At 41.4% G+C, this 25,015-nt stretch overlaps 1 protein-coding gene across 1 annotated transcript; it reads left to right on the forward strand.

Moving 5' to 3' along the window:
• The first annotated feature begins 213 nt into the window (after positions 1 to 213).
• SPTSSA (serine palmitoyltransferase small subunit A) lies at positions 214 to 24,885 on the forward strand. The gene is made up of 2 exons (XM_082737842.1): positions 214 to 454; positions 23,739 to 24,885. Exons 1-2 carry the CDS (start codon positions 352 to 354, stop codon positions 23,840 to 23,842), a joined length of 207 nt encoding a protein of 68 aa, XP_082593968.1. The 5' UTR covers positions 214 to 351; the 3' UTR covers positions 23,843 to 24,885.
• The last annotated feature ends 130 nt before the right edge of the window (positions 24,886 to 25,015 follow it).

Raw genomic sequence — 25,015 nt, forward strand, 5'->3', positions numbered from 1 at the left:
CGGGTAGGGCGCGGCCGGTAGGGCGCGGCCGGCAGCGCGCGGCGGGCGCTCTCGCGCAGATGGTTCTCCCGCTCCCGTGGGCGCGGCCCGCAGAGGGGGAAACCGGGGAAGGGGCGGGCACGACGCGTCGCCTCACATGGGCCAATGAGCGCCGGCCGGGCGGGGCTCGCCGCCGGCTGCCCGGGGGCGCGCGGGGCTGGGCGTGCCCACGGGTGACGCGCCCGGCCGGACCGGCCAATAGGCGCACGGTGGCGGGCGGGCGGGCCTCGCGGCCGGGGGCTGGAGGACGCTAACCGGAGGCTGGCGGGCCAGACTGACGCTCGGCCTCATCGAGGGAGGCGTGCGGAGGGCATGGCGCTGGCGCGGGCCTGGAAGCAAATGTCCTGGTTCTACTACCAGTATCTGCTGGTCACGGCGCTCTACATGCTGGAGCCTTGGGAGCGGACTGTGTTCAGTATCCTGCCCAGGCCGCGCGCGCGGGGGCCGGGGTGGGCGAGCGGGCGCCCGGGCCCAGGCGCCAGGGGGTGCGGGGTGGAGGCTGGGGGGCGGAGAGGCGGCCCTGCGGGGACCGCGCGCGCGCGGACTCGCCCCTTGGCTGTGGGCGCGCGGGGCGGAGATCTGGGGCGGGGGGCAGCGCTCCCGAGGTTGGGGAGGATCGGGGCTAGAACTCTTGAGATGCGAGGGGGCCTGTGAGTGGCTTGAACGGAGGTGGAAGCGGCTTTACTATTGGAGGAAATCCCCCAGGGCGATGTCTATCCAGGATTGTCCTCGCCTGCACGTCGGCCGCGCCTGCCTTTGGTTTAGTCCCCTGGTCTTTGGGAGGCAGGGACCGTGTAAATGGAGCAAATCGTTCCCGGCTGGGACGCCTTTGACCTTTAACTGTCCCCGAGTTAGCTGACTTTGGTCCTAATGAGAATGCTAACCAGTGTTCACCAGACTCTTAATCATGTGAACTTGTGTTTATGCCACCCCAATATAGTTTCTGAAAACAGTTTGTTGTACCTTTCTGGTTTTCGGGATGGGGAGTTTAAAGAGTGTGTTTTATTCATTAACTTGCTGTTTTCACAGTCCATAGTAGTCGAGCCAAGAAAGGAATTTGTGGTTAATTGTAGATAGTGTTTGAAACTGTGTTTTCATAGATAGCTGATAGATACTTGTTAATGATACTACTGAAGGTTCACTATGAGCCCAGCAATTGTGCTAAGCTGTTTGCCTATATCTTAGCTCATCTAACTTTAAAACAACCTCACTTAATACGCAAGATTGTGAAAAAAAGGCTTTCTGAAGTCTGCGATATTTGTATCATTTGTCGGTGTTGACATCCCTTGATACTGTTCTTGCAGAATACATATTAATAATAAGCTATAACTTTCTTCTTTCTTTTTTTTTTTTTTTTAAATTGGGGGCCGATATGGAACATTTCACATAACATGTCTACTTCATACAGGGTCCTCCATTTTCTTTAAATTGAAGTATAGTTAACAGTGTTACTTTAGTTTTAGGTATACAACACTGATTTGACAACGCTGTATGTTACACGGCTTCCTTTTCAGTGTGGTTTAGTTCGGAGTAGCTTCAGAACAGCTTTGTAAATGCATTATTGTATTTAGGTGGAGTGACTGAGATGATTTCATTCCAAGCATTAGTAAGTATGTTTATTCGTAATGAACTAGCATAAGATTGTACTCAAAGATGTCTTTTGTTTCAACACTTTGGAGGAATCTTAAGCTGCTTGCAAGGAAATGTATCATCTTACTTGTTTCCAAAGCTTTCCAGAACTTAAGAACTGTAATTCGTACTTTGGATTTAAAGTCTCAGTGTAAAGTATGTTCTGATTTCCTGAACCATTTATTTGTTGTTGCAGTTCTATAGGTTAGAGCTCATGAACTTATCTTTCTAAAATGTATACTAGAATATAGAAGCACATGCTTCTCGACTCATTTAAAATCATCTTTTTTTTTAAGGGGGGGCCGAGGGAGAGAGAATCTTTTTTTTTTTTTTTTAAGATTTTATTTATTTCTTAGAGAACACAAAGGGAGAGTGAGAGGGAGAAACAGATTCCCTGTTGGTCAGAGATCCTGATGTAGGACTTGATTCCAGTACTCCTAAGATCATGAGCTGAAGAGCAGACACTTTAGCTGGTTGAGCCACCCAGGCGCCTGAGAGAGAAAATTTTAAGCAGGCTGCATGCCCAGCTCGGATCCTAAGTAGGGGTTCGGCTGAGGAACCTGAGATCATGACCTGAGCTGAAGTAAGGAGTTGGATGCTTAACTGACTGAGCCACCCAGGTGTGCCATCTTTTTTCCTTTTTATTTATTTATTTATTTTTAAAGATTTTTATTTGTCAGAGCATGAGCGAACACAAGCAAGAGGAATGACAGGCTTAGGGAGAAGCTGGCTTCCTGCTGAGCAGGGAGCCTGATGTGGGACTCCATGGCAGGACCCTGGGATCATGACCTGAGCTGAAGGCAGATGCTTGACAAATTGAGCCACTCATGTGTCCCTTTTTTTTTTTTCTTAAAAAAAAAATTATGCTTTTATTTACTTAAGTAATCTCTACAGCCACTGTGGTCTTCAAACTCATAACCAGGTGATCAAGAGCCACATGCTTTCACATCTGAGCCAGCCACGTGTCCCTCAGTTAAAATCATCTTGAAAGTGAATTTAAACAATGTTGCACTAAATTGATACTTTAAAAAATATTTTATTTATTTATTTGACAGATAAGTAGGCAGAGAGGCAGACAGAGAGAAGGAAGCAGGCTCCCCGCTGAGCAGAGAGCCTGATGCGGGGCTTGATCCCAGGACCCTGGGATCATGACCTGAGCCGAAAGCAGAGGCTTTAACCCACTGAGCCATCCAGGCGCCACTAAATTGACACTTTTTAAGTCAAAAGTTGAATGTAGAGCCCACTGCTAGAGTTTATTAAATCTTTTACACTGTAAAGCTTTTGTCTGCATGTGGATACATGCTACAGTGTCAGTGGTATTAAGGTTTTTCTGTATTACATAGTAATTGTAACAGCGTCCTATAAATAACCTGGATGATGGCTTTTTGGGGGATGGAGGAGTAAATTATGAACTGAAATGTAATGTGTCTATAGATTTTTCCTTTTGAAGCTTTTTTTTAAAAAGATTTTATCTATTTATTTGACAGACAGATCACAAGCAGGCTGAGAAGCAGGCAGAGAGAGAGGGGGAAGCAGGCTCCCTGCTGAGCAGAGAGCCCGATGTGGGGCTCGATCCCAGGACTCTGGGATCATGACCTGAGCTGAAGGCAGAGGCTTTAACCCACTGAGCCACCCAGGCGCCCCGAAGCTTTTTTTAAAAAAAGATTTTATTTATTTGACAGAGATCACAAATAGGCAGAGAGGCAGGCAGAGAGAGGGGGAAGCAGGCTCCCCACTGAGCAGAGAGCCCGATGTGGGGCTCGATCCCAGGACCCTGGGATCATGACCTGAGCCGAAAGCAGAAGCTTAACCCACAGAGCCACCCAGGTGGCCCTGTTTTGAAGCTTTTGACTTCTCATTGGTTTAAGTGACCAAGTGATTTCAGTTTTTAAGAAACTAGTAAGAACTGCAACCAACTAGCATTGGGTCCTATAGAAGTCTATGGTTTTAAGCCTAGGATTTAAAAAAAAACAACAACAAACCAAAACTTATTTCAAAGCTCACATGATTGAATTAATCCAAGGTAGAAATGTAATGCATTTGACATAAGCCAATCTTAAATTAATATGAGCTCTTTTGTTATTCTAACTCAACGTCTAGAATTAAAGTCAGGCATTTAATTATTGTATAGTTTGGAACATCGATTTGAGATGAGTCTGCATCCTAGGGTGGAGGAAGGGGCTGAATGAGAAAGTGGATTTCCCCCCCAGTCAGGAGCTTTAATCACTGTGGATTAGTTTGAGTTTCATAAATTCATTAGTAGTTAGTAAGCTTCACATAGAACAATTTTGTGGCTAGTTAAATGGTTTTGGAAAGAGACATTCTTTCTTAAAAATTCCATTGAAAACAGTTGTCACTGCCAGCAACCTAAGATTTCATGTAAGAGAAATTTGTCTGGCGGTCTGAGAAATGGCCTCTGAGTTGGAAGGTCCTAAGAAAGGGGGCACCAGGGTGGCTCAGTTGTTAAGCATCTGCCTTTGGCTCAGGTCATGATCCTGGGGTCCTGGGATCGAGCCCGGGGGTTGTGGGATTGAGCCCTGCATTGGGCTCCCTGCTCAGTGGAAAGCCTGCTTCTCCCTCTCCCACTCTTCCTGCTTGTGTTCCTTCTCTTGTTCTTCCCTTTTGTGTCTCTCTGTCAATAAATAAATAAAATCTTGAAAAAAAAATCAAAGGTATTAAGAAAAAGACTCTCAAAAAAGGTAATTGTGTTAGTTTACATGTCACTGCTATAATTCCTTTAATAAATTGAAGTTGTCCCTGTTTTCAGGAACACTGACTGATACCTCGCTATTAACTACTTCTGCACATTTTCTAGGGGCGTCTGAACATCTGAATTTGCTTCTCTGTTTCCCAAATCTAAAAGCTAGAAGTTAATTAACAGTTGTTATAAATTGAAAGGTCAATCCCAGTTGAATATGAGGGTTTTTGAAATTTTCTAAGGGAATTGTGAGTCACCAAAAATAATTTTCAATATGTTTTTAAGGAAATGCATCTGTGTCAGGTCAGGCACACCATAAATGGTTCTTGAAACAGTAAGATTTAAAAATCTGTTTTGTAAATCCTTCCATGCTAGGGCCTATATCCTAAATTTCTCTCTTATCATCTGCTTTCTGTTACTACATTTGAGATGATAAATTAGCTTTTGCTTTGTCAGCCAGTATTTGAACTTTTACCATGTGTAGACATGGTTTCTACCATGCAGGAAAAGGGGATATGACACCTGATTAAAACAGAAGCTAACAATAAAGTGAATTCAGTAAATGCAGGGTAGTATTACAATGATTACTACAGGAGACCTGTGCAGACCAAAGTCCATTGAGCTTACTCCAGAGTAGAAGGTTTAACATGTTTCTAAAGCCCCCTTTCTCTACTGGCAGCCATCAGCAGGAGAGGAGAAGACCAGGTTTTGTAACAGAGACAGGTTTTGTAACTAGTGAGACACTCCCTGTAGTGCCTCACTGAATCACATTGTAACCATGCTGTTGAGGAGAGGTGTGGAAAATTTAAAAATACCTTGTTAAAATTATTTGAAGCCTAAATAAAAGTTATTTAGACTTTTTAAAAAAAATTTATTCTGTCGTCACTGAGCTATATTTGCAGTCTTTCTAAAGGCTTCTTATGTTTCCATGACATTTTATACTTTTATTTTAAGCAAAATGTGGGCAGTTTTTTGGTTTGTGTTAGGAATTAGACTCCTCCGAAAGATAGTCTGTTCCTTTGTTTCTTAAAGGAAATAAAAAAATTTATTATTACTATATATATATATTTTTAAAGATTTTATTTATTTATCAGAGAGAGAGAGGGGGAGAGAGCGAGCACAGGCAGACAGAATGGCAGGCAGAGGCAGAGGGAGAAGCAGGCTCCCTGCCGAGCAAGGAGCCCAATGTGGGACTCGATCCCAGGACGCTGGGATCATGACCTGAGCCGAAGGCAGCTGCTTAACCAATTGAGCCACCCAGGCGTCCCTATATATATATTTTTTTGAGAGCATGTGCATGCACACACACACATACACACACACCATTTGGGGACAGGGTAGGGGCAGAGGCTGAGAGAGAGGGAGAATCTCAAGCTCATACTGGAACCCCGCATAAGGTTTGATCCTGGACCCCGGGATCATGACCTAAGCTGAAGTCAGACGATTAAGCAACTGAGCTCCCAGGTGCCCCAGGAAAAAAAAATTTTTTTAAAACCTCAGTGCTGGACACACAGATAGTGCTTGAGGAACATTTGTTTGTATATTGATTTGTCATTTTGAAGGAATTGCAGAAGTATTTGGGAATGGTAGAAGAGACCTGATTTTAAACCACTTTTAGAGTAGCTTTGGAATTTGGCTGTTTCTGATGAACAGAAATCAGTTCTTAGAATTCAGATTTTTAAAAGGAAGAAAATGCTATAGATTGAAAGAACTTCTTTGATTTATTTTAACAGAGATTAACAAAATTTGCATTGTTATGCCTATTCATTTGTACAATATATCTGTTTGCTGAATTCTGCATTTCACAAGTATTAGGTACTTCCTAATCACCAGATACTATTCTAGATAGCGGGGGTATGACTGAACAAAACAGATCACGTTATTTATTCTAGTGTCGCTAGATAAATAGGTAAAAAAATATATATAGACTGTTATTAGATTGTTATAGCTGTTACAGAGAAAAATAAACCAGAAGAGGATAGGAAGTAAGGAAGAGTGAGTGTTTTTCAGTTTTAGCTAGAGTGGTCAGGAAGGGCATTCGGAAAGATTTCAGCAGGGAGAGAATTCCAGGGGAGTGAGCATTCTAGGCCGAAGGGACAGTAAATATGAATGTCCCAAAGCATGTCTGTCCTGTTTCACAGATAGCCCTCTGGCCAGTGTGGGGGAGAGGGGCAGAGTGAAGGAGGGTATCAGGAAAGGAGGTCAGATCCTGTAGGATCTGGATGTAGGACTTTGGATTCAATCTAATATAGGACATTGGATTCAGAGTTTAGGAGGTAGAGGAGGTATTCATACCTTTTGAGTAGAGTCATTCAAATCCAGTAAGAATTCTCTCATTGGTATTTTAATATTTAATAAACTAGGAAAAGAAGCCACAAAAACATACATTTCTCCATGAGACTTGAAGCTCTTTTCATTTTGAATGGAAAAAAAAAATAACATCCTGGAACAGGTTTTTATTTTTATTTTTTCATTTTTAACATACTGAGTTCTATAACAGATTTTCAAGAAGATGGACTTAAAGGATTTCAAGGATGGATGGATTTGAAATCCAAAGATGGATTTCAAGGAAATTAGAACCAGGCTTTAGGGGAAATTGGGATTTATACACATTCTCAGCTGGATCCACCCTTGGGTCGTTGCAGTAGAGTGAGCTGGGCAGAAAGTGCCTTGGAACACAGGGCCTGGGAGTGCTCAGAGAACTTGCAGGGAGGTATTTGAGTGATTTGTTTTTTTTGTTCCCCTAAATGGGAAGAAGGTGTGGACTGGGGTGCAGAGGTGTGCTGGGACGATGAGTACACCAGACTGTTTGGAACAGGGATTCTTTAAGGCAGAAGAGGTGTGAAATAAAGTTGAAAAAGCAGGTTAAGCCATTTATTAATTCACCAGGTACTTCTGTGTGCTTACCTGGTACCAGATGCTGACTTAGTGCATCTGAGGTACCTTGAGATATACTGAGCAGATGAGAAAAAGATCCTTGTCCTTGTGGAATTTTTCTAATTGAATTGTATAATATGCTAGGTGGTAAGCATTAAGGAAAACAGAAAAGTAGGTCAGTGCACATTTCTTACCCCACTGACCTACTTTCTGGTTTCCATAATGCTGTTTTTAAAGAGGCTATTGGGAGAGGCTTCATTGAGAAGGGATATTTGAATAAAACCTAAAGGAAGTGATGGGGATAGCAGGGTAGAAATCTGAGGGAAGAGCCTAGCTGGTGGAGGGAACAGTCAGTGCCAAGTGCCAAGAGTCCAGAGCCTGGCTGGCATATGTGAAGGCCACCATTGAGACAGATGTGGCTGGAGTTGGGTGAGAGCAGTAGGTGATGAGGTCAGAGTCCATGCAGATCCTGGAGGATTTCTTTTTTTTTTTTTTTAAGATTTTATTTATTTGAGGGAGGGAAGGGGGGGAGAGCAAGAGTGAGAGAGTGCATGGGCGCGTGGGGGGCAAGGGGCAGAGGGAGAGGGAAGAAGACTCTTCCGCTGAGCTGGGAGTCTGATTTGGGGCTCTGTGCCAGGACCCTGAGATCATGACCTGAGCTGAAGGCAGACGCTTAACTGGCTGAGCCACCCAGGCGCCCCTTGGCTTTTAATCCGTAGTTGAAAAGGGTGCCCTCTAAAGGTTTTGAGAGAGGAGTGATCTAATCTGATTGTAAGTTTGAAAGCATGTACTTTGGCTGTAGGGTTTGGGATAGATTAAGGGTGGTGAGAGGAAGCAAGGGTAGAAGTGAAGGTAGGTATTTTGGATTGAGGTGGGCTTTGCATGATAGTGAAAAAAAAAAAGAGCATTGCAAAATTCATGGTGTATGCTATTTCAGTAGCAGCTAAGTTAATCTATTTTCTTAGATTTTTGCCATATCCTCAAGTGCTTATAGCTAGGATTGAGAATTTTTCTTTGCATCTCAATATACTAAAATATTGGGGAGTTTAGAGAATATGAATTCTTGAATTGTAAATAAAAGTAGATTATACATCCTCATGGTTCAAAACTCAAAAGGCACCAAAAAGGTAGATGTTAAAAGTCTTCTTTCCACCCCAGCCACGCCAGACAATCAGTGTGTCCAGTTTCTTGTGTATCTCTCCTGAAATACCTATGAACACCTGGAAAATGCTCTTCATCCATGTTTAATAGTGCCTGGTTTGGTGAAGTCAGAGTTCTTATAAGCCAGTAGAGAGGTGATTGAGGAATATATTTGACCATGCCACTTCTGGGGGTCTTAATAATTGAGTTTCTCTTTCTGCGTATTTCCTACATAAAATATTTTTGTAAATAAACACAACGAACAAAACAAAATTGACTAAGAAAAACCATATATTTTGGCCAGGGACCTTTAGATCGCTTTCTTTGTCTTTGGCAGAGCTTCCTCTGAGCTATTGAGTAGAAGAAATTACCATAAAACCCCCAATTCACCAGAGTCTTCTACTAGAACTTTCTTCTTAATCAGTGCCTCTTGAAGAAGATGTTTGTATATACAGAAGATGTTTGTGTATACAGAATTCTTGACACTTTATGTTTGTATATACAGAATTCTTGACACTTTAAGAGTTCCAGTAAAAATCAGCATGTGGTTTGATGGAAAATTCTTAAGGTCAGAGAAAATTACTTCTAGAAAAATATTGTAAGCAAATCAGTTTAATGCTTTTTGGTAAGATTTATCAAGGTATTTTCAAACAAAATGTGACTTCAGAATAACACAGAAAGAACCTGAACATTGCCTTCAAACTTAAGGAAAAAAAAAAAGAATTTCTTCTCAGTAATCTTCAGTGTTTTCTGTTTTATGCCACTTCCTTTTGAACTTCCTTTTGTAGAAATGAATGCAGTCTCTGTTACAAGGAAAGGCTGAAGGCAGGGGAAGCAGAGGGAAGAGTAAGTGTAACTGGGAAATTAATAACTTGGAAGCCTCCACCTCAGAGTCATTCAGACTTTTTGTTTGTGTAGCCCCTACAAGCACAAAAACCATGCTGCACTGGATATCATCTTGTTCATTTAAATTAACATCAGAAATATTTCATAGTAAACTTAGACAGTTAGAAAGGATTTTATTCCTGGCTTTTCTTATGTGCATTTATTGTATATTTTTGTTAAAACCTTAAACCTCTTTTTTTTTTTCTTGTACAAGTCATAGAAAAGGTTCATCACGTAATCTAATTGGCAAAAAGCCAACCCTCATCATGAAGCCAAAGAGGCAAAATCAACCTTAATTTCTTTCAGAAAAAGCTTGGTGCCATTTTTCTGCTCAAAAAATTGTTACCTAAACACTTTAACTCCTGTCTCCTCCTCTTTTTTTGTTTTAAATTTATGACTTGATTTGACAGCCAGTGGTTGGTTCTCATCTGTATTGACTATAGATTTTTCTGAGTGGTGAGAGGTGCATAGACAAACACTGTATTAAGCTTGTTGGTGGATCTTCATCCTCATTATGTTTCCAGGACAACCACACGTGGGTATACTGTGGGACATCTCTCCCTTCCTTGACTCAGACAGTTTTGTGGAGCCTGATGTGGGTGTGCACATCTGGAGTTCTCATCTTCATGGCAAATTTCCAGATTTTTTTTTTTTTTTTTGATTGCCTGAAGGGCACGCTTCTCGAAGCCCACTGTCCATGGGTGCACTTGTAACTGTTGACAGTGTGTTCTCTGGTCACAACCTCACTGATGGCAGAGAGGCCCTTCTTCTCGCCGTCCTTTTTTGTAGGAGTCATTCTGTCAGGCCCAGGCTGGAAAGGTGTCTCACTTCTGAATTCAGATTATCAGATGGATAGCTGAGGCTTGTAGCTGTGCCAGGAGTTTGTTGCCTGCATGCAATAAAGTACAACTCAAGTTAGTTATTATTCCTTTGTTTGCTGTCCCAGAAGTTATTTTATACCCCTGGGGAAATGCATGATTGTAAGAGTCAGGAAGTAAAGTGGGAGGAGAAATGAAGTTGTAAGGGCTATGGGAAGGCGAACTAGCAGGTCCTCGTAATTGTTAGATCAGTTTGAGGAGAGAGTACAGTGGCCACTGAAGATCTGTAAACCCTTCCCCTTATCCCATCTGAACTTGCTGGAAAGTCGTCTTCGTCTGTCTGAGGCTTCTGGGCTTTAGCTCAAAGCCAGCTGCTCTAGCCTGTTTTATCCTGCCTCCGTGTTTGGTTGGCTAAGGGAAAATGTTAGAATATCCCTTATCTATACTTCTTAGGATATTCTAATTTCTTCTTCAGTAGCTTTCAGGAAGGGTGGAAGGTGAATAAAACTATAACACAAGAACTGAGTGGTCTGTACCAGCATGGGCAGGGCAAGTCGCAGGAGGCTGGCTGTGAGGACAGAACGTACGGAGATATTCTGCAGTGTTTCAGCATGTGGTACCAGTGAGTTGTCAGCAGAGGTGACTTTAGCTCATATATATGTATATATATTTGTTTTTTAAGTAAGCTTGAGACCCAGAGGGCTTGAACTTGTGACTCAGATCAAGTCACATGCTCTACAGACTGAGCCAGCCAGGGGTCCCTTTTCACTATGTCACATTCTTTTTTTTTTTTTAGATTATTTATTTATTTATTTGACAGAGATCACAAGTAGGCAGAGAGGCAGGCGCAGAGAGAGGAGGAAGCAGGCTCCCTGCTGAGCAGAGAGCCCGATGCGGGGCTCGATCCCAGGACCCTGGGATCATGACCTGAGCCGAAGGCAGAGGCTTAACCCACTGAGCCACCCAGGCGCCCCTCACTATGTCACATTCTTTTTTTTTTTTTTTTTGTTAAATTTTTTTAAAGATTTTATTTATTTTTTTGACAGAGAGAGAAATCACAAGTAGGCGGAGAGTCAGGCAGAGAGAGAGAGAGAAACAGGCTCCCTCTGAGCAAAGAGCCCGATGCGGGGCTCGATCCCAGGACACTGAGATCATGACCTGAGCCGAAGGCAGCGGCTTAATCCACTGAGCCACCCAGGCGCCCCACTATGTCACATTCTTAAAGACTTCGTGACCCACCTCACCCCCTAGGCTTTGAGTGTTGTAACTTTCGTGGTACATAGGAACAAAAATAGATACATTCGCTTAAAAAAAAAAAACCAAACCAAACTCCCACGTTTGGATTCAATAATTAAAACTATATGTTCTGGAAGATCTACTTAATAGAGCATATATTCTTTTCATAAATTGGAATGCTTAAAAAATAATAGTTGTGAAATGATAGAAAGATATTATTTATGACCATAGCTATGAAGCATAGAATTACTACTAAAACAAGACTTTTGGCCATCCCCAAATAATAGGTTTTATGGATAAAGAGCACTAGGGCAGACTCCTCAAAGTCAAGGCAACTTAGTCATCAAGCACTAACTGAAATAATAATTGGCATCTTGGGGGATAACCTGGATAGCCCAGGCAGGCTGGCTGGAGGGTGCCTCAAGGGACAGGATTGACTGGAAAGGCTTCTGGAGTGCTGATGGGGTGGTCTGCCCCTGAGGAGGTCAGGAGGTCTTGTGGCCTCCCCTTGCTGAGAGCTGTGTTGGACCAGAGCTGTGCCTTTCTTTCTGGAGAGGGAGACTGGAGGCAGATGCTGACTTTTAATTTTCTTTCTTTCTTTCTTTCTTTTTTTTTTAAGATTTTATTTATTTATTTGACAGAGGTCACAAGTAGGCAGAGAGGCAGGCAGAGAGAGGGGCGGGGGAAGCAGGCTCCCCACTGAGCAGAGGGCCCAACATGGGGCTCAAATACAGGACCCTGAGATCAAGACCTGAGCCGAAGGCAGAGACTTAACACATTGAGCCACCCAAGATAGATCTCAAAGAATTCCTGCCTGTGCAGCAACTGAACTAAAGGATGTTTCCTGAAGAAGGTTCTAATTTTTCTTCCCACTAATCTGGCTCCCCTAATTTATGAAAAGTCCCATGGGAAACAGTGCAGCTCCTGTGCTCTACTGGTCAGGTGTGAGCTAGCCGGTGTTCCAAAATGTATTAACAGCCGAACAGATTATATTTCAGAACACACTGGGATTTTTTTTTCCCCCCTTGACCTTGGGACTTCAAATCTGCATGAAATTAACAGATGCTTTATTTATAAAGGTACACAGTAATATGTAGCCTTAATGTCTCCAGGCTCAGAGCTGCAAACCATTTCCAGGACTGGTTCAGAATTGAACATGATCATGACTGGTTTCAGCAGCATGCTTTTTTTGTTTGTTTAGTTTTTTTTTTTTTTTTTTTTTTTAAAGATTTTATTTATTTATTTGACAGACAGAGATCACGAGTAGGCAGAGAGGCAGGCAGAGATAGAGAGAGGAGGAAGCAGGCTCCCTGCTGAGCAGAGAGCCCGATGCGGGACTCGATCCCAGGACCCTGAGATCATGACCTGAGCCGAAGGCAGTGGCTTAACCCACTGAGCCACCCAGGCGCCCGTTTGTTTAGTTTTTAAAGAGTTTGTTATCAAGTTTTAGTTTGTAAAATGAGTTTCTATACTTTGGTATAATCCACGCATGACAGAAAGGTCAGGGAATGTATTTTACTTGCTAAATACTAACTTCTGATGCTCGTGTGATGTCCTTTAATATGACCCACAGATATCAAGTTGGCTAACATACACAGACTGTAACAGTATCAGTATCTTCCACTTGCTTTCATTTTAAGACAATTAGAAAAGTATCATGAGATAGTTGATATTTTGGTAACAATACAGTTTCTTAACACTTTTCTTGGTGATGATCTCCAGTTTTTTTTTTTTTTAATAAATTTTAAATTTTGATTCGAGTATAGTTAACATACAGAGTTAGTTTCAGGTATATGATATAGTGATTCAATAATTCTGTATAAATCATGATAAATGTACTCTTTTTTTTTATTTTTAAAGATTTTGTCTATTTATTGAGAGAGAGAGTAGCAGGTTAGGGAGAGGGAGAGAGAATCCCAGATTCTGCTCTGAGTGTGGAGCCTGACTTGGGGCTTGATCTCATGACCCTGAGGCCCTGACCCAAGCTGAAACCAAACTGGCCAACTGACTGAGCTACCCAGGTGCCCTGATAAATGTACTTTTTTTTTTTTTAAAGATTTTATTTATTTATTTGACAGACAGAGATCACAAGTAGGAAGAGAGGCAGGCAGAGAGAGAGAGGAGGAAGCAGTCTCATTGCTGAGCAGAGAGCCTGATACGGGGCTCGATCCCAGGACCCTGAGATCATGACCTGAGCCGAAGGCAGAGGCTTTAACCCACTGAGCCACCCAGGCGCCCCTAAATGTACTCTTTAATCCCCTCACCTGTTTTACCCATCTCCCCAATCCACCTCCCCTCTGGTAACCATCAGTTTGCTCTCTATAGTTAAAAGAGTTTGTTTCTTGGTTTGTTTCTCTATCCTTTTTTGTTTCTCTCCTTTGCTCATTTGGTTTCTTAAATTCCACATATGAGTGAAATCATATACTATTTCTTTATCTGATTGGCTTATTTCATTTATTGTTATGCTCTCTAGGTCTGTCTGTGTTGGAAGTGTTAAGATTTCATTCTTTTTTAATGGCTGGATAATATTCCAGTGTGTGTGTGTGTGTGTGTGTGTGTGTGTATGTATGTGTACACACACACACCCACGTTGTCTTTATCTGTTCATCTGTTGATGGACACTAGGGCTTCTTCCATAATTTGGCCATTGTAAATAATGCTGCAGTAAGTATAGGGGTGCATGTATCCCTTTGAATTAGTGTTTTGTATTTTTTGGGTAAATTTCCAGTAGTGCCATTACTGTATCATAGGGTAGTTCCATTTTTAACTTTTTGAGGAATCTGCATACTGTCTTCCACAGTGGCTTTACCAGTTTGCATTCCCACCAATACTGCACAAGGATTCCTGTTATCTCCATATCGTAGTCAATACTTGTTTCTGATTTTAGCCATTCTGACAGGTGTGAGGTGATATCTCATTATAATTTGATATGCATTTCCCTGATGATGAATGATGCTGAGCATCTCCTTATGTGTCTGTTGGCCAGCTGTGTGTCTTCTTTGGAGAAATATTTGTTCATGTCTTCTAACCATTTTAAAATTGGGTTATTTGTTTTTGGGGTGTTGAACTGTATAAGATGATCCCCAGGTTTTTGAGGTCAAGGGAGAAAAAACCCATAGTAATCAGGAATATTTCCTTTTTAGAGCCTTATTCAGTAGTTGACAATTGTTTTTACTTAGGGTTTTTATTGCTTTTCTCTAAACATTTTATAAAATGATTTTTCTTTTTTTATTAAGATGGTTCCTTAAAATAAATTAGATTTGTCAGAACTTTGGAGTATTTCAGGGTAAAAGTAGCATTCAGAATTGACTTTATAAAAGCAAGTTGACTAAAAGAAGACTGGATTGTCTTAAGTGACATTTTAGCTTTGTTTTTTGAGTGAATAGCGCAATCAGAGACTTAAAGCTTTGAAATTACTTAGATTAGTGAAGAGGTGTAAGTAACACCTGCTGGAACAAAGGTCTTTGGATTTTTCCCAATGAGAAACTACTTTGCTTTCTCTAAAATCCTGTGAATAGGTTACTAAGGTAGGCGGTGATAGTGCATTACTGGTTGGGACAGAAAGTGTTAGTTACTGTCATCTTGCTTCTGACATATTGTACTTAATCTTTAAAGCATTTCCTCTGTTATCAGGATTTTTTTTTTTTTTTTCAAGTTGCTGGGAAAAGGGATGGCCCTTGTATGGGCAAAAGAAATCGTTATTTTTTCCTATCAGAGTCTGGAAACTTACCAGCTCATGATTAGTTGGGGATCCCTGTTAAAGAAACAGCAAACAAAATACAGATATATGGTTTCACATATGCTTCTAAATTCATTTGCTTTTAGGGGCACCTGGGTGGCTCAGTGGGTTAAAGCCCCTGCATTTGGCTCAGGTCATGATCCTGGGGTCCTGGGATCGAGCCCTGCATCGGGCACTCTGCTCAGCAGGGAACCTGCTTCCCCAACACCCCTGCCTGCCTCTCTGCCTACTTGTGATCTCTGTCAAATAAATAAATAAAATCTTAAAAAAAAAAAAAACAACCTTTAAATTCATTTGTTTTTAAATCCATGGAACCTGTAAAATATTTATGTTATATCCAGGTTCAAAGTAACATCTGATTGTTCATTCAGTCCTTGAACAAACATTTATCTTCAGTGCCTGCACATATCCTGGCACATTGTCTGCTTAGTTCTTGAATGATTTATGAGGTCCCTGCTTTATCTAGCTGCCTCCTGCCGCTGGAAGCAAAGGAGTAGTCTAGCCAAGGTGCTCACTCCTAAGTACTTAGAATTCAGTGGTAGAGACTGTTATAAGCATACACACACAAAAATTTTTTTTCCGTCTTTAAGGTTTTGTTTTGTTTTTATTATACTCTTGATTTCACTAACTTTATTCTATACTTCTCAAATCATGTAGCCCCCTCTAGAATGCCGTCCTGGTTAATTTGTGCATAGCTGCTGATGTATGTATTACTTGCAGACAACCATAAGAGTTCGGTAGATAGATTACGCTATCATTTTGTGTATTACCTTCCAGCATATGTGTGTTATGAAACATTGATTGTTTACATTTTCTCTGTGTGAGAAACAGAAGATTACATTAAGGGTGATTGCAAGGTGGTGCCTAAGTTCCCTCTCGATGTGGGTGGGATCTGAAAATAAGGTAGGAAGTAGCCTCATCTTATGGAGAAGAAACTTGGTTCCAGGGGGATCATGATGTCCCAGAATTGTACTGTAAATTAATAACAAATCAGTCATAGGGTGACGTTGGACGATTCCCAAACATTGTCTAAGTCATGATGTTAAATGCCTGAGCACTAGAACAATAGTTGTAATAAGGATTATATTGTCTTTTTTGCCAAATGGATTTGATTCATAATTCTCACATTGGCCCTGAAAGGGAGGTGATGTGTTTCCTTATTCTATAGACACGGAGACTGGTGATCAGAGAGTTTTTGACAGTCAGGGACTGGCAGAGTCACAGCTCAAACCTAGGTTTCCTCCAGGGCCGGGGTGTTTCCAGTACCCATGTCTTGCATTTCACAGTATGTGAAGGATACTTTAAACTGTGAGAGGTGTGTTAAAGAATGCAGTGATTTGAGAAATCCATTCAAGTACCAGATAAAATTATAGGTAGTCTGTGCTCTAAGTGGTGTATGGTTAGCTCTGTTTGTGAGAACACTTCTCAGTATGAACCTTGCAAACATCACAATAAAACCGGTGCCTATGAGTGTCAATAAAACTACCATTTTAAGTGGTGTCAAACATAATATTAAGGAATATTCAACTGAGTTACATGGGAACTATTTAAACTACATTGCTTAAATTGCATTTGTAGAAAGCTACTTATAAAAGGTGCCTTCTTTTTGCATTTTTGGGAACGGTGGTTATTGAGGCTGGTAGAAGTTCCTCATGGTCCCATTATCTACTTACTCCGTGTGAGTGTCATTGTATGGTTAAGTTGGTTTTAAATATTATGTTTCAGAGCTTTAAGATAATTTTTGGGAATAATTTTGACATTTAATTGTACAGAAAATGTACATTTAGAGGCCTACTTAATTATTGTGATTCTGGAAATAATTAGAAATGGGATCAGAATATATAGAAACCTTTTTTTTTTTTTTTGGAGAGACATGGGATAAAGTTTAATAAGTGACTATGGATAGAGAGGTTAAATTTTGTTATTAAATACTTTTTTTGAGCAGCTTATAAATTGGGATTTTTTGCATCTAGGTTCAAGTGACTTTCAGTAGTTTTCTGTTTATCTGGCCAGAATCAAGAATTGTTTATTCTGTTTTTGAGAGCTGAGGCTTTCTGTTTATTTCCTAGTAACAAATTAGACCCAATGATGTCTAGCTCAGATTTTTTTTTTTTTAAAGATTTTATTTATTTATTTGACAGACAGAGATCACAAGTGGGCAGAGAGGCAGGCAGAGAGAGAGGAAGGGAAGCAGGCCCCCTGCTGAACAGAGAGCCCAATGTGGGACTCGATCCCAGAACCCTGGGATCATGACCTGAGGCGAAGGCAGAGGCTTAACCCACGGAGTCACCCAGGCGCCCCCTAGCTCAGATTTTTTAAAGGGGGAGGATCCTTCACACTAAACAGTTTTTAGTCTAATACTGTATGTAGTTTCATTGTCCTTTACAGTTCTTTTTTTTTTTTTTTTAAAGATTTTATTTATTTATTTGACAGAAAGAGATCACAAGCAGGCAGAGAGGCAGGCAGAGAGAGAGGAGGAAGCAGGCTCCCCGCTGAGCAGAGAGCCCGATGCGGGCCTCGATCCCAGGACCCTGAGATCATGACCTGAGCCGAAGGCAGCGGCTTAACCCACTGAGCCACCCAGGCGCCCTGTCCTTTACAGTTCTTACTAAAAAAAAAAAGGTTACTGACTTCAGGCATACAGAACCTCCATAAAGATAATATAGTGAGTGTGCATATGCTACCAACTGGTGAAAAAAAACATTACTCATACTGTGAAGCTTCATTTATGCCCCTTCTCAGTCACTTCTCCTTTCTTCCTCTCCCCATTTCACCTCACCAAGTAACCATCCTGAATTTAGCATATATAATTATCATTTATTTCCTACTGCTTTTATTCCACATATACATGCATCACAGCATAAGGCTATATAAAGACATGAACTCTAGCACCTTGTGATTTTTTTTTTAATAAAGATTTTATTTATTTATAAATAAACAAGCAGGGGAAGGGGGGCAGTGGGAGAGGGAGAAGCAGGCTCCCTGCTGAGTGAGGAGATTGATTCAGGGCTCCATCCCAGGACCCGAAGATCATGACCTGAGTGGAAGGCAGACACTTAACTGACTGAGCCTCTCAGGTGCCCCTCTAGTACCTTAGGTTTTAATCAGGCAGATGACCTTTTCAAGTTTGGTAAATTGTTGTTTCACTTGCAAAACATAATTTGATATGCATACAGGAGGGATTTAAAATTTTGGGGGTTCCTGGGTAGCTCAGTTGGTTAAGTGTCTGCCTCTGGCTCAGGTGCTGATCCCAGGGTGTTGGGATCAAGCCCCATAATGGGCTTTCTGCTCAGTGGGGAGCCTGCTTCTCCCTCTCTCTCTGCCTGCTGCTCTACCTGCTTGTGCTTTCTGTGTCAAATAAATAAATAAAATCTTAAAAAATAAAAAATAAAATTTTGACACTTTAGTGTTCACAAAATAGTAAGTTTCAGATTCTTGTCTTACAGTAAGGTAACCTGTTAAGGTAATTTATACATGTTTCCTAACTGATATATTCTCCATACTAAATTAAAGAATTAGAGTGCCAGAAAGAGTATATAATGCAATCATTCAAATGGCTGTTTTTACTAATCACTTCCTAGTTGAGTTGAATTTGAGCCATTGATCTGAAGATCTTTTTTTTTTTTTTTTTTTTTTTTTTGATTTTTTTTTGATCTGAAGATCTTACCATTTCATTTACTTGGTGTGTACATTTTACTTATTTATTTATTTGGTAGCGGGGCGAGGGGCAAAGGGAGAGGGAGAGAGAGAATCTTCAGCAGACTCCCCACTGAGTACAGAGTCAGACTCCCGCAATTTCTGTGGTCACTATAAAGGTTTTCATCCTGGTAATGTGCGTGAAATGTGTAGAAATTGACACAGTGAATCTAGAATTAAATAATGTTTCTTGAGAAATTTCATTATTCATCAAATATTTATTAAGCATGTGTTATGTTAGATGTTGGAGATACAAAAAAGAAAGACATTGTTCCTATGCTCAAGAAGTTGATAATCTGGATGAGATAAATACATAAAAAAGTGGGTAATATCAAGTAATAAGGGCCAAGTTATGTGACTGAAGAGCTTTATGAGCAGTAGGGCCAAGAGGTTAGGGTGTAAGAATGGGAAAAATAGGAAAGTTAGGGAAGGCCTCGTTTGAGAGAGGATAACTAACCGAGCTCTGAGAATGATTGGGTTTTATTCGAAGGAATAGGATTTTTCACATACAGGAAGGTATTAAGCATAGTGGTTGAGAACACAGATTTTTGGTTTGACGGATTTGGTTGGGAATTTGCTCTATTGCTAACTCTGATTTCAAGATTCGGGATTACTTAAACTTGTTGAAGGGTTAAGGCAGTGCTGGGCACACACTGGACGCTCACAAAATGAAAGCTGCATATACCGCTCTTATTCTTACTCCTAATTATTAAACCACAAGCCAAAGCAGAACAGTATGAAAATATAAAGCACTGTTTTCTGAGACATCCTATGGCTGTGAGTAGGCTGTGTCTGTCGGGAATTATTTGAGTGTTGAAAGTTACAAGGGGAAACGAGTGTAGTAGGTGATGCACTTGGTCTACTCCTCGATGCCCTCCACTAGCCGATGTATTTCTCCCCTGTCCTCTGCTCATCCCTTCTAGCTGCCCCCTTCCTCAGAGTCCTGGCCTTGGCCCAAGGCAGCTGTCTTTTTTTTTTTTTTTAAAGATTTATTTATTTATTTGACAGAGAGAGATTACAAGTAGGCAGAGAGGCAGGCAGAGAGAGAGAGGAGGAAGCAGGCTCCCTGCTGAGCAGAGAGCCCGATGCGGGACTCGATCCCAGGACCCTGAGATCATGACCTGAGCCGAAGGCAGCGGCTTAACCCACTGAGCCACCCAGGCGCCCCCCAAGGCAGCTGTCTTACCCAGGTGTGGGTTTCTCACCCAGTTCTGCAGCCAGTGATTGACAGCTGAAGGGTTGCCTCAGATCAAAACCAGCATGTGGTATAATTGGTGCTCCAGAGCATCCTGTGGGAGCTGAGCCCCTGAACCGATTTACCCTTTTTTCCCCACTTAGTTCTGCTCTGCTTACCCCCCACTTCTGCTAAAACTCTTGTACAAGAATCCCTGTCCTTATTTATCTCTTAGTTTCTGTCAACTTCTGTGGACTCCAACCTGAGGTACTTCGGACTAGATTGGGAAAGTCCTTGGATGTTTGGCTTAGAATTCCAAGTGCTGTCCTTTTGCATTGGGATACCTAATGTATTTTATTTATTTATTTATTTTTAAAGAGTTATTTATTTGACGGAGAGAGAGAGAGATCACAAGTAGGCAGAGAGGCAGGCAGAGAGAGAGGGGGAAGCAGGCTCCCTGCTGAGCAGAGAGCCCGATGCAGGGCTGGATCCCAGGACCCTGAGATCATGACCTGAGCTGAAGGCAGAGGCTTAAGCCATTGAGCCACCCAAGTGCCATGTATTTTAAAAGGATCACTTGAGTAAAGAGTGGCGTGGAGTGGAAAGTGAGTAGAGGCCCAAGATAGGAGCTTTGACATAACTAAGGAGTGATAAATACCTCACTCATTTATCATTGATTAGGGTAGGGGACCAGGAGATAGAAAAGTTGTTTGTAGGGACTGGGAAGAACTGAGAAGTCTTAGATAATTTGAATCTACGGAGGAGGAATCAGAGAAGTTTCTAGATTGAGTGACTAGGCAAATAGTTCATCAGGAGTTCTATCAACTATTTCAAATAGTTAAAAAATAAGACTCCTAGGAAGAGGTAGTTTTGGAAAGAGTTAATGAGTTCAGTTTTGACTCTGTGGAATGTCATAGGTCATAGGTGAAAATGTTCAGGAAGTTGTAGTACAGAAGGTGGGTTCAGGTCAACAACATTAGGGTCAAACAGGAATTAGTTTGTGGGACCCAAGACAAAACATTGGGGATTCCATTTTGTCATTTATAATGTTTTCAGCTACAAGCATAAAATTTAAAACTGATTTAAGAGTAAAGGGGGTTATTGGCTTCAGTATCTGAAAACTCAGTGGTGGGTAGGTTTCAGGTGTTCAGGTGAAGTTTCTGGCTCCATTTTCTATGATTACTTTTGTTCTACCACCTCCATGTGTCAGTTTTGTTCTTTTTTTTTGTTAAGATTTTATTTATTTGTCAGCAGAAGCACAGAGAGTTCCAGGCAGAATAGGCAGAGCAGGCAGAGAGAGAAGCTGGCTCCTCTCTGAGCAGGGAGCCCAGTATGGGACTTGATCCCAGGACCCTGGGAACATGACCTGAGCCATAGACAGATGCTTAACTGATGGAGCCACCCAGGCATCCCAAAATTTTGTTGTTTTTCAAGGGAGGCAAAGTGACTCTGGTGATTCCAGGATTTCATTAGCAAACTACATATTCAGAAGGAGAGAGAGAATCTGTGTTCCTTAATTCCTGGTAGAAGTACTAACCTTGGAGCTGGTTGATCAGTTTCGAGGAGGTGGGCATTGTTACAAAGAGAAGGGTTTTCTGATTGGTCACAAATCAGCAGGCTGGAGCTGGGAGAGCTTAGGCCCATCTGAAGAGCAAGACTGTCACACTAGGTGTGTGTGGGGGGTGGAGTGGATGTTTGGGCAAAAGGAAGAATTCACTGATTATTTTACGTATGAGGAACAGGTAGGGAAAAGAGGCAGTGACACAGGAGAATGGTGAGAGAGATGGGTGGAGAGTCCTAGAGAGGAAGGACTAAAACTGTCAATTCAGAAAGCCATTGGATTTGATGGGTGGCCGCTGGTGACCCGAGAACAGTGTCTCTAGCTGGCAGGGGTAGAATTTATTTATTTATTTATTTTAAAGATTTTATTTATTTGTTTGACAGAGATCACAAGTAGGCTGAGAGGCAGGCAGAGAGAGAGAGAGAGAGGAGGAAGCTGGCTCCCCGCGGAGTAGAGAGCCCGATGCGGGGCTCCATCCCAGGACCCTGGGATCATGACCTGAGCCGAAAGGCAGAGGCTTAACCCACTGAGCCACCCAGGTGCCCCCAGGGGTAGAATTTAGATGTTTGTGTAATGGGCAATGATGTGAAAGCAGAATGGTGTGTGTGTGTGTGTGTGTTTAAAGAAATTAAGGAGTAAATAGAAAGTGGTAGTTTTAGAAAGAACTGGATTAAGGGAGGCTAAAAAGTAAATTTAGAAAATGATTATGGGAGACTTTCATCCTTGTTTGGGGGTTGGAGTCAGGTGGCTTCAGTTTGTGCTCTGGTTCTAGAGATAACCCCTTGTAGGGCCCTGGACGAGTCCCTCTGTTTTGTCAGGCTCTGATGAGTAATTGTCATGGCAGACATTTCACAGGAAAGCTATTAGGGTCAAGTGAGATAATACACAAAAGAAGTTTGTCAACTGAACTGTTATACAAATAATAGTTGGTAGTAAGCACGTTGTTTATTTAAGCCCTATCTTTTGGTGAAGGAGTGTCATGCGGTGTGGAACTACGAGTATGTAGAGTTGAAAGGTCTGAAAGACAGGAGCGGGGGGACGGGGAGAGAGAGAGAGAATGTGAAGGAATGGATCAGTAGAACGTGGTCCCAGTCCAGAGCCGTTATTCCCTTGAACATGGCTACCTGCCAGCAAAGCAGAAGGCCCTTAGAGTTTATATGATTTTTGTTAGCAGTATTTTGTGTGGCCCAAGAAGAGGACTCCTTGCTGATTTGCATGTATGCCATTTCCGTTCCTCTGGAACTGGGAGAAAGGAACCCAGTACAGATGTTTATTGTTGGGTGCCTGGGTGGCTCAGTTGTTAAGTGTCTGCCTTTAGCTCTGGTCATGATCCCAGGGTCCTGGGGTCGGTCCCTGTGTGGGCTTCCTGCTCAGTGGGAAGCCTGCTTCTCCCTCTCCTACTCCCCCTGCTACATCCCCTCTCTCTCTGTCAAATAAATGAAAAAATCTTTTTAAAAAAATGTTTATTGTTTGGGTGGTCAGGATGACTTTTATTTGATGTTGCAAAGTTTGTGATAATAATTATAAATGTTTAATACTAGAGGTGCTGTGAATTTATGTGCCATTAGGTACATGACTGATCTTGGCTTAGACTCTAAAAGCCAGGGCATTTAGCCAAATAGTCTAAAAAATTTAAAAATTAAATTAGGGGGCGCCTGGGTGGCTCAGTGGGTTAAGCCGCTGCCTTCAGCTCAGGTCATGATGTCGGGGTCCTGGGATCAAGTCCTGCATCAGGTTTTCTGCTCAGCAGGGAGCCCCCTCTCTCTCTCTCTATGCCTGCCTCTCTGCCTCCTTGTGATCTCTGCCTGTCAAATAAATGAATAAATACAATCTTAAAAAAAATTAAATTTGGATCATACATTCTTTTTTTTTTCATACATTATTGTTGAAGTTGGTAGACCTTTTGAAATCATTAAATATAATTTTATTCTTACATATTTCTGTTTCTTAGGTTGAACAGTGTCACTTTCTGTGCTTCGTTTTAAGCTGTCTGTGTCTCAAAGTGTAACAGGGAGAGTAACAAACAGGTACCTGTCCTGGAAGGTGGTCTTGAAGGTGAAGTGAGCTACAGAACTTAGAATGGTGCCAGGCATAGTGAATGTTAGTGGCCGTAATGATTAGTTCTTGACATGTATTAGAAAGCATTAAGCGAACCGGTACTCCAGCATAAAACAGTTGGAAAGATCGGGGCATTTCCTTTGGAATCAATGGAGAAAAGGTAAGTTGTTTCCTTAACTACAATTCAGATTCCATGCTGGTTTCCATCGTGGGGATGGCCCTGTACACCGGCTACGTCTTCATGCCTCAGCACATCATGGCGATACTGCACTACTTTGAACTTGTACAGTGACCAAGACGTGACCCAAATTGAGCGGCTCTTTGGGGAAGGACCATCCTCTGAAGTTGGAATGAAACCTCATCAGATGTCATAAGAAACTCTACTAGATGTCAACACAACCAACCCTATGAATATAAAGACTAAAATTCATGAGTAGAACAGGAAAATGATCCTGACTCATGTGTTGTGTTCCTTATTTTTAATTTTAAAAGAGGCTCTTGTATAGTAGTTTTTGTCTATTTTAACATTGTAGTCATTTGTACTTTGATATCAGTATTTTCTTAACCTTTGTGACTGTTTCAATATTACCCCGTGAAAGCTTTTCTTAATGTAACTTTGAGTACATTTTAATTGCCTTCTATTTCTAAAACCCAAAGTCATTAGCTGGGCTGTACTGTTCTTGCTCTCGTATGGCACATACATCTGCCTGGATATATTTCTACTCTGGACCAAAGTTTTGTAAGAAACAATACAAGATCCGGGGCAGGGGGATGGGGAGGGAGGATATTTTATCGAGAACTATTTGCAAAAGACTTACCTGTAAGTTTGAACTCAGGAGTATGGTTTTAGCTATCTAGACTCTACTCTTAACAGCTTTTGCTTTAAAATTACTCAAGTATTTCTTAACAATGAAAAAGAAAGATCTTGCTAAAGTTAAAATAAGGAACATTTCACCTTTTAAATATTCAATTCTTATGCGGACTCCTTTCCAGAAAACTTTGGTGATGATTCTTAATGACAAAAGGTGGTTAAATAGCATTATTATGTAATGCTTATATACCATAGAGTTTTTAGGAGAAAGTAAATCAGTTGCCTCTGAGGGTTATTGTAAACAATGTACTTCCTTAAATTTAGTTTCCTGATTGTAATGGGTGCTGCAGATGCATTTGCACATTGCAATAAGATGAGATGAATTGTTAAAAACTATAGCAAAAAGAAATGTAAACTTGGTTAAAATCCTTTCACTCTTTGTATTTTTTTTAAAGATTTTTATTCCTTAAATGTAAAATGACTACCTGATTTTTTGATGTAAACTCATTAAATTCAAAGAAAAATCAGCTGATGTAGCAGTGTATTTTTTTTGACTGTTAAATATTGGCCTAGTATTTAAATTTCTGAGTTGAAATTGCTGTGGACAGGTAAGCAGTAAGTATATCTTAACATTCTCTCAACGTAAAAGTGTTG

This window comes from Mustela nivalis, assembly GCF_964662115.1.
Source record: "Mustela nivalis genome assembly, chromosome: 6".
Classification (NCBI taxonomy): domain Eukaryota; kingdom Metazoa; phylum Chordata; class Mammalia; order Carnivora; family Mustelidae; genus Mustela; species Mustela nivalis.